The 18262-nt window shown below is 42.4% G+C and overlaps 4 protein-coding genes across 4 annotated transcripts in view; 3 read left to right on the top strand and 1 right to left on the bottom strand.

The window, feature by feature from the left end:
• LOC104935034 (lysosomal thioesterase PPT2-A) overlaps nt 1-5246 on the bottom strand; it is a 30108-nt gene extending 24862 nt beyond the window's left edge. The window contains exon 1 of the mRNA XM_027286147.1: nt 5103-5246. Coding sequence (XP_027141948.1) covers nt 5103-5228 — 126 coding nt within the window. The 5' untranslated portion in view covers nt 5229-5246. The remainder of the gene's footprint in view (nt 1-5102) is intronic.
• rnf183 (ring finger protein 183) lies at nt 1225-6034 on the top strand. Its single transcript, XM_010750821.3, has 3 exons — nt 1225-1383; nt 2076-5247; nt 5324-6034. The coding sequence occupies exon 2, from the start codon at nt 2128-2130 to the stop codon at nt 3100-3102; it is 975 nt and encodes a 324-aa protein (XP_010749123.1). The 5' UTR covers nt 1225-1383; nt 2076-2127; the 3' UTR covers nt 3103-5247; nt 5324-6034.
• Nucleotides 6035-7886: 1852 nt separating this feature from the next.
• Nucleotides 7887-11018, top strand: mgat1a (alpha-1,3-mannosyl-glycoprotein 2-beta-N-acetylglucosaminyltransferase a). Its single transcript, XM_010750822.3, has 3 exons — nt 7887-8188; nt 8575-9499; nt 9697-11018. The coding sequence occupies exons 2-3, from the start codon at nt 8867-8869 to the stop codon at nt 10393-10395; spliced, it is 1332 nt and encodes a 443-aa protein (XP_010749124.3). The 5' UTR covers nt 7887-8188; nt 8575-8866; the 3' UTR covers nt 10396-11018.
• Nucleotides 11019-12017: 999 nt separating this feature from the next.
• Nucleotides 12018-17742, top strand: sh3bp5la (SH3-binding domain protein 5-like, a). Its single transcript, XM_019275206.2, has 6 exons — nt 12018-12720; nt 13413-13475; nt 13803-13931; nt 15725-15889; nt 16056-16229; nt 16390-17742. Exons 1-6 carry the CDS (start codon nt 12469-12471, stop codon nt 16933-16935), a joined length of 1329 nt encoding a protein of 442 aa, XP_019130751.2. The 5' UTR covers nt 12018-12468; the 3' UTR covers nt 16936-17742.
• The last annotated feature ends 520 nt before the right edge of the window (nt 17743-18262 follow it).

The following is an 18262-nucleotide window of genomic DNA, read 5'->3' on the forward strand; positions in this document are numbered from 1 at the left end:
TCCAAGGGGCTGTGTTGAGTTTGTGAAAGCAGCACGCTGCTAAAGCGCGCAAATGGACAATAACTAAAAGACTGATTCTCAAATGATGAGAGGCTCCTTATCGTGTTTAATTTCATTTTTCTACGGCAATAAAGTTTTACAATCACTTACTTTTGTCGTTTGGTTTGCTGCTAAATGCTTAGTCACAGTTTATATTTACTACCTGTCAAGATCAGCTTGTTTTTCCTGGTTTTAAATGCACCAGGAAGTTCGAAAAGTTATATTTGGAAGCAGTATTTGAATATCGTCCACCTTGTGTGAGTAAACTGCACTACAAAGGGCCTGTGTGAGATTAGTTCCCTTCATTAATATTGGTGCAAAAACCAATAACCACACCAGGGGTGACATTTTAAACATGTATTTTCTGGGTTAATCTTCAACTTGTAACCTAATACTTCATATTCAACCTGACTTGTAAATTCCTTCAGGTGCCTTCATACAGCTTGTTTTTGTTACATAAAGAGTGACGCACCACTTTGCTTCAGGAAGAGCTGCTTGACAAAAACACACAACACTGATATTTAACCTAAAAATATTGATCTCATCTCTGGCTTTAACATGCCTTGTGTTACCGGTCAGTGTAGGTGTGCTGTCAGGTGAAAAGGGAGTTACCAGGACTTGAGGAAAGGTTCTCGTTTGGGTGGTAAGCTCACAGTGACATGAGAGCTGTGCAGGTATGACAGGTACGAGGTGTTGATATGTGCGGTGTTGACAGAGCCTTAAGCCTTTCTTTCTTTATGCAGCGACAGTGGAATTTAACCTGCAGTCACTCTTATGTTACTTGATTCATATCAGCGTACAGTCACAAACGTATTCATGTGCCTCTCTGACATGTGACCCTACATACCACTGACACCATATCTGATGTTAAATTCCCAGTTAAGCAACAAAAGCTGAGATCTAGTTTTAAATCTTCGCCGTAATAACTATAAACTATAATAAATAGTGCCTCTCTGTATTATCAACACCACTATGATGTGGGTTATCCTCTGTGAGTAGACTGACAGAAGAGTTATCTAAGTAAATGACCTGATTATCTACATATTACAGACACTAAAAAAAAAAAAAAAAAAACACTGGCTCACTACAGCTGGTCCAACTGGTCTGACTAGAAGTGGAAAAAAAAAAAAAACAGGAAGGTGTGGAGGCAGCGAGGAGGAGGTTACAGAGGAGGTAGTGCTGTGTTACAATTAGAAAAGAAGCTATGAGAGGAAAGATACTGACAGAAGAGGAGAGAACGAGGAGTACAAACGCACCGAGAGACGTCCAGAGTTGAGTTATCGGTTGCTTTCTTGTACGGACGGTTGATGGCGACGTGATTCTGACACTCGTCTACCTCAGCAGGTCAGTGTGTGTGTGTGTGTGTGTACGATTATTCATTTTACTTGTGTTTTTATCTGTCATGAAGTTATTACTCTGATGCTTTTAGCTGTCCGGCTGCATCTACTTTTGTTTTGAAGCTCCCTCAATCATCAATCGACACTTGTAAATGAAACTTGTTGCAAATGTTGCAGATTAATCTCTAGACTCTGACGGAAGCTGCTAAAAAAATGTTTGTTTGCCAAGTTAATGACTGACTATGTAAAAATGGGCTGGTATGATGGAATGTTTGCTATGACAATGAAGCCCTGTCACACACAAACACACACACACACACACACACACAGACGTAACCCTTGGTTTAGTTTTACAGGTTTCAACCCACTAAGACACTCAGACGCGTCATAAAAAATCTCCATTAGCTAAAACATACTGGAAGCCATTGTGGCTCAGATGTGTTTGCTGATGATTTCAATGCAGGAAAGCCTATTAAACAAACACAGCAGGTCATTATCGGAGGCAAAAGCACCGCAGACGTGTTAAATAAATGAGAAAAATCTACAGATAGCATTTTAATACTACAGAGATGTTTGATAGCAAGAGATTACGAATTGTTGCTTCATCGCTGTTCTGCGCAAGTAAATTCCTACAGTCTATTTCCTGCCCTGCTAGTTTCCCGGAACTACTAAACTTATTCCACCTTCAATTTTCCACAGCTCCTGTTGGAAAACTGCGAATCAACTCTACCTCTAACATCATACCTCCAACATGAGCGGTGACAGGGGGAAATACAGGCCCGAAGGGAACCACGGAGATGGACAGACACCCAATGTCAAACCCAAGCTTGTCCAGAAAGAAAGGAACAGCAAGGAGGACTACTTTAAGAAGGAGAAGCCTGCAAAAGTGAGGAGGTCGAGGAGTACCGACTCGGAGAGGTTGGAACGAGGCAGGAGGAGGGAACGAGACAGGCACCATGGAGAGAGGAGGCAGAGGGGGAGGAGTGAGGAGGCCCCGAGACAGAACAGGAAAGAGGGAGAGAGTGATCGGAGGGAGGTGAGGCCTCCTGAAAATGACGTGGAGGACACAGAGTGCGCCGTGTGCTTCTGCACATACGATAACGTCTTCAAGACCCCGAAACTGCTGGCGTGTGGGCACACCTTCTGTCTGGAGTGCCTCGCTCGCATCAACGTGACCTCTCCAGAGCTCAAGACCCTGTCCTGCCCCGTGTGTCGTGAGCTGACCGAGCTCCCCCACGGCCAGGATCTACCCCGCCTGGGCAACAACGTGGATATCATACACAAACTCCCAGCAGACATGCAGAGGGCACTGTCCATCCGCTTCAAGCGCAGTAAGGGCAAACTACTCCTGAAGAACCCTCCTCCTACCAGCCCGGTAAAGACTAATATCATCACCCTGCCTAAAAAGAATCAGGAAGGCCAGGCGATGACAGGTGGTGACGTCAACTTGGCCACAATGGAGCAGGGAACAGCACCAACCACAGTGGTGGACGTAGGCAGGCCTCCGAGCAGGGTCAGAGGTCGCCTGCGCAGGTTGTTCCGCTCAGACCAGTGCTACTACGCCGTGGTGGGGTCCATCATCACCATCACTGTGGCACTCATGCTGGTGGGGATTCTGGCTTTTGTGATTATACCGAACGTGGCCATTCACCGGAGGCCTGATCACGGTAACCAGACACACAGTCCACAAGGAACTGGTGCACCAACGCAAGGTGCAAGCCCCTGATGGAGGGTGGACTAGGGTTTAGAGACGAGACTAAAATGGAGGTGAGAGAATATTGGCGAATGGAAAAAATAAATAAACAAAGCACTGGGGAACACTGTAGCTGACTTAATGATGAAATGAAGGAAAACAAGGACGGCAACATTTTTTAAACAAGGCTCAAGTTGCACATGAAGGAGGAAGCCGGGGCAAAGTTGCATTTTAGTTTTTGCTTTCTTGACCTTTGTGTTCTTTTTTTTTGAAGATTACTGTGAAAAGACGGAAACAGTGTAAAGAAACGAATAAGCTGTAAATGTTGAAATGCACTTAACTCTGTGATATGAAGTCAATTCTGTTTATAGACCAACTCATTGTAAATAGCCACAGATGATTTATATACTCCCCAAATATCATGAAATAAAGCATTTTCTGAGACGCTGAAACATATTGTTTAGTATTTCCAAAACTAATCTGGATTTTTAAATTATTTCGACATTAGACGATGATAAAGTTGCTTGTAAAAACTCTTACTATGTGCCTGACTGCACAGCAGTGCTGACTCTGTTCATTTCCCTGATTTGGGTTTTCTGTTGAGCCTAAACAGATTTGTTGCCTATTGCCTTTCGGAAACCTGCAGGAGTCCTTAAGACACCTGATACCATCTGGTGGGGTAAACAGAGCAGTTAACAGGGCGGCTTGGGTGCTGAATTCTTTCACCTGCTTGATCTGTTTGACAGCATGAGCGTTGTTTTCATTTTGTCTGACAGAAAAGGCGCAGCGCAAAGTTTGGAAATGAGATACGAGTTCACTTGTAGTGTGTCAGTCCAACTCTTTGGTTTGGTTTGGACAAAATGTGACACCTGAATCAGAAAAGTCAACAACAAACAGGACAACGTGAGAGAAGAAGAGCTGGGTCTAGTTATAAGTCTGTCTTTACTGCAATATCCGAGCCTGTCTGAGTGTTCAGTGACCTTTAAGCTAAAAATAACAGGATACATGTCGTATTGGGATGTGTTTTACATGCCATAAGTATGCAAAACAGATAAATACAGACTTTTAGACTTACCACACTTGCATGCACAGACAACAAGGAAAGTAACTCATGTTCTGGCACTTGAGTTTTTCTACTTTATTCAACTTTAAGTACTTTAATTTGTGATATTTTTGCTGCACATTTAGCTGATAATACTTGGAATGCAGGATTTTTACTTTGTTCCACCAGTGCCCAAAGACCCACCCACCTGACCCCCCTCCTGGACTATCGAGGCAAATATGGTCGCATGAACCCCGGGCAGAAAAGACGCCCCCTCCTCTAATCCACTTCATACGCAAATTCACCTTTACGCGTTATGTGACTGCTATGAAACCTGAAAGAGAGCCAGTCTGTTGTGGGTATTATCGTCCACTATGGCTTCTACACCCTCCGCCTCGGCCTTGTCCGCTGTCCTCCGGTGTCGTGGGAATATCTGGACTAGAAATCCGTCGACCAAGCGGCCTGCCAGCTCGGTTTACAGCCTCGGAATGGCCGGCGGTGTGTTGCGCGACTCGCCAGCTGAGCGCACCCGGTCAAACCAGGCGCCAGCGTGGGAGGCTTTTCTCCAAGGAGAGCGTGTTGTGGTGGGGAGAAGACTGAATGTGGCGTGCAAGTCACCCCGGGTGGATGGTAAAGTGCTGAGACAAAAAGATTCAGGGGAAATTAACAAATTATGTCATACAAAACTTTCGCAATCCCCAGGGGACGCGCGCTTGGACACAGCTGTGCCCGGTGTCCAAAACACGCTTGTGCGTCAACTTGTGTGCAGACTAACGTCTAACCTGCCTGGAATAGATAAAGTCTCTCAAATAATTCAAATGATTAAATATGAGACATATACTACACACATCTGTAAAGTACTATTTGTTCAAGAAATCAGTGGATTCCCTGCTGGTGTTTTAAAAGTGTCCATAACGTCCCCGTGTTTGATGGAAAATGCAGGACAAATACCGTGTTTGGTGTCAACTGGCTGGTCAAAAGTGAAGAGCACCTGCTTATCTTTGACTGCTCTGGTGTCAGAGCTGATGTTTCTGAAGCTGGGGGTGTTGTGTAGGTCCAACAGCTGCTCTGTTGATGCACCACAGCATCTGTGGAAGCAACAGGATGAGGAAAACATCAAAAATAACACAGTGCAGGTGAGCCTCTGGATATTTTTTTACAATTATTTATGTTACGTCACTATATGAAATCATTTTATACGTCCTCTTTCAGGCAAATGGACAAATCCAAAGTTCCACTGACTTCACCTCAACCAAGGACGCCTCCAGCTCTGGACAAAGGGTCACAGAGGACAGACCTGACTGAGAGAGTCCAAGGCCTCAGAACCAAAAATACACACTGTGATCTCAACCTTATTTATTGACTTTTACTTGGCTTTCACAAAACACAGCTCACATTTGGACTCCAACCCAGAAAACAAAGTGGTTGTTCAAGAACACTTCTCTTGCTTTGGCGCTCAAAGAAAACAAGACTGTAACAATAAATACCTGAATCATGAAACACAAGCCACGTTTGTAGTCTTACATCTGACTTTGAAAGTATTCAGGGCCTCCTGGTGGATAGTTAAAATAATGGCAGAGTATTTAATTTTGAAGTCGCAAGCTGCTTAGTTTTTGCAAACTTTATAAAACTAAAAGTTCAAGTGGAGTGAAAAATACAATCCCACCATCTGACTTACAAGTAAAATGGAAACACTTAAATAACAGTTAAAGTACCTCAAATTTACACTACAATAAAAAGTTATTAAAAGTTATTCACTGTTTTACCAAACCTTACACAGGTAGACTGAAACCACTTTCACATCTGTACGGCAAATATACTGTGACCAGCCGGTTAGCTTAGCTTAGCATAAAGACTGGAAACAGAGGGAAACAGCTAGCTCACCTGGCTCCGACTAGAGATAATACTATTAAAAAAACAAAAAAACACCTACATGCACTTCTGAAGTTCAGTTATTAACACATTGTTTTTTTGTTTAACGTGTACAAAAATCTGCCTGTAAAAAAACACAATTCACCATTTAACGAGAATTATGTGCCCAACTGGCTAGTACCAAGCTAACGAGCTAACATCGGCTAACTGAAGTCTGCCGGTTGCTTGGCAACCAGTACTAGCCAAGAAACTTTTAAACACTTAAACCCCATTTATGTACATGTTACACAATATATTACAATATGATGTATACATTTACAGAGTTTAAGCTGCTGGTGAGCGTGTTGTGTTACGTTTGGACAGAGCCGCTACAAAAAAAAGAATAGTATTTCTTAAAATGTCTACCAGGCAGTTAGCTTAGCTTAGCTTAGCATAAAGACTGGAAACACTGGGAAACAGCTAGCACAGCTAGCTCTGTCCAAAGATTAATAAATTAATTAATAAAAAGAAGATCATGAAAGACATAAAAAAAGCTCAGTAATCACCATGTTCTCTCTCATTTGTTTAACATTTACCAAAAACATAATTAGCTATTTAAAAAGGATTATGTGCCCAACTGGCTAGTACCAAGCTAACGAGCTAACATCGGCTAACTGAAGTTTGCTGGTTGCTTGGCAACCAGTACTAGCCAAGAAACCGTTAAGACACTTAAACCCCATTTTTGTACATGTTACACAATATATTATATATAAACTTAAAGTTTAAGCTGCTGGTGTGAGCGTGTTGTGTTACGTTTGGACAGAGCCGCTACAAAAAAAGAATAGTATTTATTAAAATGTCTACCAGGCAGTTAGCTTAGCTTAGCATTAAGACTGGAAACAGCTAGCACATCTAGCTCTGTCCAAAGATTAATAAATAAAAAGAAGATCATAAAAGCTCAGTAATCACCATGTTCATTCTCATTTGTTTAACATTTACCAAAAACATAATTAGCTATTTAAAAAGGATTATGTGCCCAACTGGCTAGTACCAAGCTAACGAGCTAACATCGGCTAACTGAAGTCTGCATGTTGCTTGGCAACCAGCACTAGCCAAGAAACTGTTAAGACACTTAAACCCCATTTTTGTACATGTTACACAATATATTACAATATCATTTATACATTTACAGAGTTTAAGATGCTGGTGTGAGCATATTGTGTTACGTTTGGACAGAGCTGCTACAAAAAAAGAATAGTATTTTAATAAAATGTCTACCAGGCAGTTAGCTTAGCTTAACATAAAGCTCTCTCCAAAGATTAATAAATAAAAAGAAGATCATAAAAGCTCAGTAATCACCATGTTCTCTCTCATTTGTTTAACATTTACCAAAATCTGCATGTAAAAAACAAACAAACACAATTAGCCATTTAAAAAAGGATTATATGCCCAACTGGCTACTACCAAGCTAACAAGCTAACATCGGCTAACTGAAGTCTGCTGGTTGCTTGGCAACCATTACCTGCAAAGGAATAGTTTGGCACTTAAAACTCTGAATTTGCTGTTTTTAAACGTCGTTCTTGTACGAATTAAACATAAAACATATCAAACATAATGTGTTAATTGGATAATTTTAGAATGTATTTATTAATTGGAGAGTTTAAAGTGCTCATGTGCACAAAAAAAGCATAGTATGTTACCACTACTGCTAGATATTTATGTCTGTTACGGGTGTGTACGGTTTATTTCTCCATTTTTTAAATTTGCCTATCTTCGTTTTGAGATCTATGCAAATAAAATACCACGCAGCAGCTCAAGCAGAAACAGAGCATTAAATACTCCCTCTTCCTGCTTATTCATTACCACATTTCGCAGCCACGACGTGTCGATAAATCTTTACAAAGACACGAAATGTTTTAATAATTAGCGCAGAGAGCAGCTCGGACGTCAAACCGCATGTTACGTCTCAAGGTGACAGCTGGGGCGGGACTTCCCGTGACTGCTACTCGATGCCCAGGAAGTCGTCGTGTTACTTTTTTCTCCTCCTCCTCCTCTTCTTCCTCCTCTTCCAGTCTTCTTACCGAGAAACTAGATAAACTAAAAAAGGGGGGACGTTAAGTTGCTTTGATAGCCGGGGGAAATAGTTTAACAAAGTTGAACCGGTTGTCATCGAAGGACCGTCGGAGAAAATGCTCCACAGGAGGAAGAAGTGCTCACACTGTCAGGGTAAGGGCTAATTTCAACACGCTCCCTCCGAGCTACAGTATTTACAGTGTGTCTGGTGAGCAGCGAGGTCGAAAGTCAGTGTTTATTATTGTTTTACACGTCTATTGTTTTAACACACAACACACACGCACACACGATTTGGTTTATTTGGCAAGCCACAGGTGATAGCAGTAAATCGATACACAGACACAGTGTGGTGAATCATCACTCCGGGTCACATGAGGCTGCTTCCTTTTGAGAAAGAAATGAAAAACTGCACTAATTTCCTTCATTTTTATGTAAGAGTTGTGTGTCATTTCCTCTTTGGCTTTAACTCTCATAGCATTTTTTATTATTCCCACCCACCCCCCTCACTATAAAGTACATTCTGTTCTTTGTTGTTTCAGATGGAAGAGGATATTGAAAGCTAAAAAAGATCTGACTGAATCACAACTTTTACTCCCAAGATGTGCCACCCCCCCATCATCATATTTCATCCAGTTTCACCACCATCGACACCGCATCGTGTCCTTACAACGACTACAACAAAGTGCCGCTCCAGATCTCTGAACATGCACTTGTGATGATACACAGGCCGCCCTTCCCATATCCCGTTCCTATTGTCTGTAACAAGGACACGTCTTTCTACTCAGACCCTGTCCTCTTGCACCCACCTCCCTCCCCCTGAGTTTCTGTGCCATGCTCCGCAAGAGAGGCTCTCTCATTCTTTGTGGTACGTTCCTGTTTATCACCTGGAATGCCATATTGGTACTTCTTCTGTGGGGCAGACCCCCACCGGGTCAGCCGGGCGAGCCTGGCCGAGATAAGGGAGAAGTGGCTGAAGGCCCCACTCATGACGTGGTGGCTGACGTGCTACGGATGGCAGACACGTTCGAGGCAGAGCTCGAAAGGCAGAAAAATATCCTGCTGCAGATCCAGAATCATCAGTCGCTGTGGGATCCATCGAACAGAGACAAACCGAAAGTTGACGGCCCCCGTCAGCCTGTCATTCCCATCCTGGTGATCGCCTGTAACCGGGTGACTGTGAGGCGCTGCTTGGACAAACTCCTGCAGCACCGTCCTTCAGCAGAGCTTCACCCGATCATAGTGAGTCAGGACTGCGGGCACGCGGAGACCGCTGAGGTGATTCGGTCTTATGGAAATCAAGTAACTCATCTGAAACAGCCGGACTTGTCTGATATCGCCGTGCGACCGCAGCACAAGAAGTTTCAGGGTTACTACAAGATCTCCAGGCATTACCGCTGGGCTCTCAACCAAGTGTTCAAGACCCTTTCACACACCTCTGTTGTGATTGTGGAGGATGACCTGGAGGTAATCAGATCATCAATAAGGGACATTAAATGGCTTCAGTTAATGCTCCATAAGCATGTGGTTGAATGTAAATATTTATTATTTTATACATCAATAAAAATACTCATAGGTTCCTTATTTTACAGCTGTTCACAGTTGATTTGACTTGTTGACAGGGGCATCTAAACTGACTTTGAATTATTTATCTTCTACTCTAGGTGGCGCCAGACTTCTTTGAGTACTTCCGCGCCTTGCTGCCACTCCTGAAATCCGATACCAATCTTTGGTGCGTCTCAGCCTGGAATGACAATGGCAGGGATGGGTACGTGGATCCAGGCCAGACTAACCTGCTCTACAGGACAGACTTCTTTCCAGGCCTGGGATGGATGCTTCTCAAGGATGTGTGGGAGGAGCTGGAGCCTAAGTGGCCCGCCGCATTCTGGGACGACTGGATGCGTCAGCCGGAGCAGCGCCGCGACCGTGCCTGTATACGCCCAGAGATCTCACGAACTTTGACCTTTGGGCGACAGGGAGTGAGCCTGGGTCAGTTTTATGACAAATACTTGCGATACATTAAACTTAACACCAAATTTGTGCCTTTCACCAAGTTAGACCTGAGTTACTTGAAGGAGGAGACGTATAGAAAACTTTTTGAGAAGGAAGTTTACAGTGCACCTGTGGTTACATATGAAGTCGTTAAGCAGGGGCAGCTAAAAGGACCCGGGCCCTTCCGCCTACAGTACTCAACTAAGGACAGTTTTAAAGTGCTGGCCAAAAACCTGGGTATCATGGATGACTTAAAGTCTGGAGTCCCTAGGACAGGATACAGGGGGGTTGTTAGTTTCATATCAAGAGGACAGAGAGTCTACTTAGCTCCTCCTCCGGGATGGACCCAGTATGATACCAGCTGGAGCTGATGATCCAGACGCCTTTTTTTTTGTAAATGTCAGTTGGGGAAATCATTCCAGACCAAAGACTGATGTTCTTAAAGTCTCTCTCTTTGACTGAGTGACACGACTTATCGCCCTTGATGATAATGCAGAATGGATTGTCCCTCTTTCTGGTGTAGGGGTTTTAATGCCAATACCACTCAGGTCTTTTTTTCATTATTCCAAAACGTTTCTTACAATGTAGGATACAGCCTAATCAGTTTGTCAGACAAAACTGCTGTTATTCACTAGAGATCTATTTTTATATTATGCTAATCGTGCACATGACATTAATTCATGCATTCAGTGCAATTACCTAGTTTGCCTGCATTTTTGTTTAAATTATTCGGTAGCTGTTTTTAGAATCTGTGGTATGGTTGCTTATGGTGGTGGTGACTGGTCATAACTGCAGTATAATCTGTCATTTGATTCTCGGTGAATATGTCTTTTGAAAATCAGTTCTTCCTGCTTACATTTAAATGTCAGATAATTTGGTTTCATGATTCACCGATGTATTACGCTGTGCAGGTTTGTTACCTTTACAAATGTCAACATTTATGTGTTTGTATTTGTTTTGTTTTTTTGAATAAAAAATGATAAACAATTTTGAATCATGCTGCCAGTTCACATTATTTAAAAAAACAAAACATGTATCTTTATTATAATACAGAAAAGCAGAGACATATGTCAGAAAACAAGCAAAATGGAAGCAAAAGATTAACCAAGACTGAAACTGAGGCTCAGTTATCTGATATCTTAATATAAAATATGAACTGAAACACTGTGGTTTAGTAGACCCAAATAATGCAGTCTCTGGATCAGGTTCAAACACACAGCTGTATGTGTCAGAAAACTACTTGAGTATGTGACATATGTCACTGTTGCTCAAAAATATAAAGTCGTTGGTTTGAATATTTCACTTATTAATGATAACGCTTCAGTTAAAAGGGTAAAGGTTGGAACAAGCAGATATTGAATATCTGATGGTGTTAGACAGTGTGAAACCACATTTGAATGCCACATAACAGGAAACTGGTGTACTTATGAAACCTGTAAGTGAGAATAGTGTGGTGGTGCCAGATTATCTTTACACATTACTATGACTTTTTTTCCAAACTTTATTGAAAGAACAAACAAACAAATAAGGAATTCAGTCATACTAGTTCACATTGTACAATAGTAACATAGCATTGGCATAGTTATCTATCTATCTATCTATCTATCTATCTATCTATCTATCTATCTATCTATCTATCTATCTATCTATCTATCTTTTATCCTCAGTACCTGTCTGTTTAAAGGTTGATTGTTTTTTATTGTGTAGGTTATACATATTTCTGTCTGTTTATTGCCTTTTCTACTTTTTTCTAATTCTGTAGTGTATGCTACACTTTCCTCTGCTGCTGTAAAAAGTGAATGGTGGTGGGATGAATATGAAGTATATCTAATCTAATCTAGTAATTAACTTAAGAGACTTTAAATAATAATCAACTTCAATCAAAAATAGTTTAAATGAAGGTGATGAATCTTGAATTTTACATGTATGGATGTGAAATTTGAGGTTCATGAACATTATTTTGAAATACTTCAGTTTCCATCTGTGACAGTGTTGTCTGTGTGTACGGTGGCCGCCGTGGCTCAAACGCGCACTGGTCTGTTTATTTGTGATGATGATGATGTGAGACCGAAACCGCTGGCTAGCCTAGCCTAGCTGAAGTAACGAAGAACCAGGGGGGTAAGAGATGGAGGAGTGGAGGGGACGCACAGACTCCGGCGGAGGGCACAGTGTGTGGCGGCGGACCTCCCGTTTTATCTCTCGGTCTCTCGGTCTCACGGTAACCGTTTGTCCGACCGTTAACCGTTAACCGTTAGCCTGTTAGCGTGCTAAGCTTCCAGGCGAGGCTGGAGGTGGTTTCGTGTTTCGGGGTGACTTGATATGGCAAACTCAAACAACACTGGAATTCCCTTTTTTTAAACATTTATCCCTCAATTGTCAATTAATTAATAAAAAAACGAGTTTTTTTTTTGGTGCTATTTAGCGAAGCAACCGCTGGGCCTGGAATGGAGCCAGGCGACTTGCGTGAGAGCCCCGCCGGCTCCGGGGAGTCCGATGCGGGGGATTGGAGGGAGGTTATACCCGGTGGGCATAATAATAATAATAATGATGAGGAGGAGGATGAGGAGGGGGTCAAAGGTGTCGAAACTAATAGAAAGCCACTAGAGACCTGCGAGGAAGGCGAGAGTGACAAACAGAAATGCGTGGGAGAGCAATTACACAGCCCGTACGAGGAGGAGCTGGACCCCAGGATCCAGGTGAGAGAGCCCGGCGACGTGTTTGCTCTGTTTGGGGGGGTCTGTTTAACATCCACATAAAGCTAGTTTAACATTTAAATCAGCCAGACTGTAATGGTTTTATACCTGAGGTGGATAAATCTGGGTTACTTTAGGTTGAGAGGAAGCTATTTGTTTGAATAAAACCCTTTTTTAATGCTATATTTTTGTGTTCATAACACCATAATCCTGATTAAAAGTGATTTCTTCTAAATTGTTTCCTTTTGCCACCACAGTGACTTCACTGTGAAGTACATTTGATCCCACCAGCCCCAGTTTGTGCCTCGCTTGCATTTCCTTTCGTAACACTTCAGAAATACAAGCTGGAGCTCATTTCCCTCACATTGCATGCGTTGTTGGAAGAACGTTTAATTTCTAATAATAATAATACTTTTTTATTTCATAGGCGCCTTTCTGTCACCCAAGGACACCGTACAATAAATGAGAGTAGACAGCAAATAACAGAAACAACCAAAAAGAACCATAAAAGTATTTTAAATTACAAGAATACAACATTAAAAACAGGTTAAAATAGGACAATGCAATTGAATCAGATGGAAAATGCGATTTTAAACAGGTGCAGACTTGAATTGTGAGAGTGAGTTAATGTTCCTTATGACTACTTGTTAATAAGTGCCTAAAGCAGTACATTGTTTCTTTTTTTGTCCTCGCAGGAAGAGTTGGAGCATCTCAATGAAGCCAGTGCAGAAATCAACAAACTAGAACTGCAGCTGGATGTAAGTAAAAAATATGTAAAACAGACTGAATAAAAACGCTTTGATTTTGACAATACAAAACTCATGAGAAAATGTGAAAACATCCTCTGGGAACTGCCTCTGTTGTTAAATATTTTAGTAGTCTACCCAGATTGTGCTAATCAATATGATAATTTTGTTTGCAGTGTCTCTAAGACTGCTAAAATGGAAAATGTATTTGGGGAGGCTGATAGTTCTGACGCTCTGTGAACCGTTCGCTCACTTGCAGCCACCCTCCTGCTGAAATCGAATTAGTCATTCCATTACACATAAATCTAATCTTGTCATTTTCATGCATCAACCATGCAGGATGCCAGATCAGGGTACCGGAAGATCCTCACAGAGTCTGCCAGGAAGCTCAACGCTCAGAGCTCTCAGCTCGGTGGCTGCATAGAGAAAGCGAGACCCTACTATGAAGCTCGTCGTCTTGCGAAAGAGGTACAAAGATAAATATCTAAACATGTTAACGTGTGTTTTAAAAGGGAAACCGTAGCATCTACGCAGTTTACATTACAGCCTTGTTATATGGAGATGCAGGGAATTACAGCACCTAAAGGATCAGTGTGTAGGTTTTAGTGGCATCCAGCGGTGGAGTTGCTGATTGCAACACCCTTGCTTCATTCATGCTTTCATACCAGGCAGAGAAACAAGCACCTGCGTCGTCTATAGATATAAAAAGCTCATTAAAACATAACCAATCTTAGTTTCTAGTGATTATACATGAATGAAAACACAGACTGCCGTATTCTGTAAAATTGAGACCCAAATCTGACACACTCGACCTTTTTACGTCAATGTTTCTCAAACTTTTTAAACCACGTACCCCCTCAGAAAATATTAATCTCTCCAAGTACTACTAAGCGTAGGCCGACCCTGTTCAACCACCGGCAGATATTGCAGAAGGCAGGTTTATTCCCATTAAAAAGATTATTTATAGTTGACTGTTGAATACTGAACCAGTTCAAGAACCAGAGTTCATTTGGTAGAAAAGTTGCACTCCTGAAAAAACTATTTTACCTGTTTTGCGGTTATTGGTCAGCGTGAATCAGCATGAACCAGATACGAATGTGCACCGAAGTGAAATATAATGCAAACACAACCTCACCCTTTGTGAGTCAGAGTGCATATAACCTTACAAATCCCCTCACACACCTGAACAGGTGAGAGAACTCATGCAATATGCAAAATGTGAGGCTCATAGTGATGTCAGATGTGAAGTGTGATCCATCTTATTGGATTTAGCTCTACACGCAATCTGGACACAAGATACTTTGTTTGGTTTTTACACGAGCACTAGCTGTGTGAGATTTGCCTACTGGGGAAACTGTCAACAGTCAAATATACAAATTTAAAAAGAGGTATTTGATAGTCAACAGTCAAATATACAAATTTAAAAAGAGGTATTTGATAGAGAAGAGCTTTTTCCCTGTTAACTTACCTTACCTGTTCCTCTTTCTACGTTTATTACCTGATGGTGTGTATTTTCTTTTGGGTTTTTATTTAGGATTTACGTATACAGTTTGACAGGGATCTGCCACTGGTTATTATTAATTAATTAGTTCTGCAAACCAATTATAAAAAAACACATTTATGCTCTATGCAGCTGTAGCCAGGAGAAACTGACTTTGCGACGTTTGTTATTATGAATGAACTCAAACTGTAAAGAAAGGAAATATTCTTACACCTGTTTTGCTCTTTGAACAGAAAAATACAACCGTAGACCTTCTGAATTCAAGCCTGTTTTATCAAACTAAGATTGATTTAACTCGTCGTAAGACACACTTTGTTCAAATGTGACAGACACTAAATAAAATCTTGGTCAGTCTTTCCGCTCTTCCAATAATCACCAACTGCGGCTTGGTCGATATAAATCCTCAATTCACCGAGTAAGATGTGAGAATATTCTGGTAAAATTACTGTTGTCGTCTGGTCTATTGTCATTGAAGAGAGCGTAGATAACGGTCTCAGTTTCCAGTCAGAAAGTCTGTCTGACTGCGAAGTAAAGCAGTGAAAATAATTTCAATTATGGCGTACACAGTCTTGAGAAATGATCTGAACAACAAAATGCTGTTTTCACATTTATTTTCACGGATGCTTAATGAGACACTAAACTTTGATATCACATTCGTATTTTTACTATTTCAAGCAACATTTCCAGAGAATAATTTTTTTTAAAAACACAGCGTCATTTTCCACTTGTATATGCTGTAAAAGTTATCTCCTCTCTGTAGGCACAACAGGAGACCCAGAAGGCCGCTCTGAGCTACGAGAGAGCAGTTTCTATGCACACAGCTGCCAGGGAGATGGTCTATGTGGCAGAGCAGGGCCTGATGGCTGATGGGAAGAACACACTGGATCCTACCTGGCAGGAGATGCTCAACCATGCTACCTCTAAGGTAACAAAAAGGATACATGATTTAAAAGAATGGCTGGGTGATGTGCAGTTGGCATAGGTGGTCAGCGATGTAGGAATAAAGCTTAATCAGTGTTACCTTTGCACTCAAAACCTGCTTGTGTAAACAAGGACTCGACAGAGTTCTCACACCTGTGTGTGTCTTACAGGTGAACGAAGCCGAGGAGGAGCGACTCCGCAGCGAGAGGGAGCACATGCGCGTCACGCACGCCTGCCAGGAGGCCGAGGCTCGGGTTCAGATGCTGCAAAAGTCCCTCAAGAGAGTCATTGTGAAGTCCAAACCTTACTTTGAGCTCAAGGCCCAGTTCAACCACATACTGGAGGTAATGCAGAGACAGAGAGTCCAGTAATACCTCTATGATTTCAAACAAGATGTTCTGTGCAGTTATGTTATGGATTTACGAGAGGTCACTGCCAGGTTGTGGCATAAAATCAATACTCAAATTAATGATGAAAGTTGCTGTGTCCTCTGTGATACTCCAGGAGAGCAAGACCAAAGTGCTGCAGCTGGAACAGGCGGTAGCCAAAGTGAAGACCCGTTACTCCATCGCTCTACGAAACCTGGAACAAATCAGCGAGCAGATCCACGCTCAGAGGGGGAGAGACCAGGCCGAGGGAGGATGCCCCACTGTCTGCGGTGGGCGAAGCCCTCCAGTCGGAGCCGAGTCTGACGTCAGAGTGAAGAAAGAAGGCGGAGCATGCAGCGGTGGTGCGATGGGGACGGATCAAGCGGATGCAGCCATCGACCTGGTAGAGAAATACAAGGAGAAGGAGAATGAAAAGGAGAGGGAGCGGGCGGGGTCAGATTCCCTTTCGGTCTTCAGCCTGCAGACCATCGCTTCCGACTTGGAGAAATATGACTCCATCGAGCACCTCGGGGACCTCAGTGATGTCGGGAGCGTAACTGGGGATGAGGTGGAGAAAGAGAGAGGCGGAGTGATCGATAGAAGAGAGAAGCTGACGGAAACATCCGCCAAAGAGCGCCAGCAGCAGTTCTACAAGCAGCACCACCGGAGCTTCAGTTTGTGAGGCCGTCGTAGATGTCACGGCTATAAAACACTGCAAAAAACAAATGTGAGTTATTAAAACAGTAGAAATTAGGGCAAACATCCCTAACACATAGGTACCAACCAAAGTATAAGAAACTGAATTAGCTGCAGATGCAGTTGTAGGTGTATGATACTTAGGTGTAGATGAGCACACGTACATTGACTGACATTATTCTAAAGCTGGCACTGATCAATAGTTAACATTGCTGCCTAGATAGAACACTACTGAAGAGCTTTCAACTCCTCCAGGGATAGGTAAACAGTATATTCACTCCCTGTGAGGGTTGTGAGTAGTATTTATTCCTTGAGCATGAAAGAACGGCGACGGGAGATCAAGAAGCTCAATTCCTTCGACATATTTAGAGAGGCACCATTTCTTACTTACCCAGGCTAACTGTTGATCTAATTTGGCGAGACTGATGAAAAACAAACCCCTCCGTTGTTTCCCCTCCAGTTGCGTCGAGTCTTATCAGAGATTGCAGAGGGGTCTCTCCATACACGCTGAGATCCATCCTTGTCAAGTTAGCGCGTAGGGAAAAATGACAAAAACGGTTCTCTCAGTGCGAGAGTGAAAGCATGTTTGAACTCTTGAACGTTTCATGTATTTATTTCCAGCAACATGTTGCAAGTAGTGCTTTGTTGTTGTTTTTCCGGGCCGGAGAATGCGTTTTTTGAAAATTCCTGAAATGACGAACGGAGTCTGGAGATTTGACTCTTTCCACTCCCGACAGCATGCACTCCTCGTTGGCATTTATGACATGTATTCAGGGCTATATGCTAAAAAAAACAAACACTGACACAATTAAAGCTAAGACGATGAAACTCAGCCACGTTTTCTTATTTATGCCGTTTATGCTGTAGTTTTATGATGCGAAAGCCTTTTTTTACCAAATCTGCATTAGGGTACATTCAGACAGGATCCGGCGCTGCTGATCAGACCGGTCAAACCTCCACAGTCAGCCTGAAATGTCTCTGGACTAAACTCTGATACTCTACCTGTTGTATTTCATGAAGCCAGCTTTTAAATCTGGCTCGCAATTTCCGCTGCGAAATAGTGACACAGAGAAAGCTGGTCGATTTAAGAAAGAGAGCGAGCTGTGGTCGATTGACATAGACAGTGAATGACAGTGAGAGAGCTCCAGCCCAAAGCCGTGAATCAGTGAAATTAAAAAGGTGGTTCCTGATTGTTTCACAGCGGTTACGCTCAGCACAAATAAACACTCCTGTCTGAACGCACCCTCAGGCGTATTTGGATATTGTTTACGTTTGTATAAGTGGATTTCCTTTGGCAGCACTCCTTTGGTTTG

The sequence above is a fragment of the Larimichthys crocea genome, chromosome XIII (assembly GCF_000972845.2).
Source record: "Larimichthys crocea isolate SSNF chromosome XIII, L_crocea_2.0, whole genome shotgun sequence".
In the NCBI taxonomy this organism is placed as follows: domain Eukaryota; kingdom Metazoa; phylum Chordata; class Actinopteri; family Sciaenidae; genus Larimichthys; species Larimichthys crocea.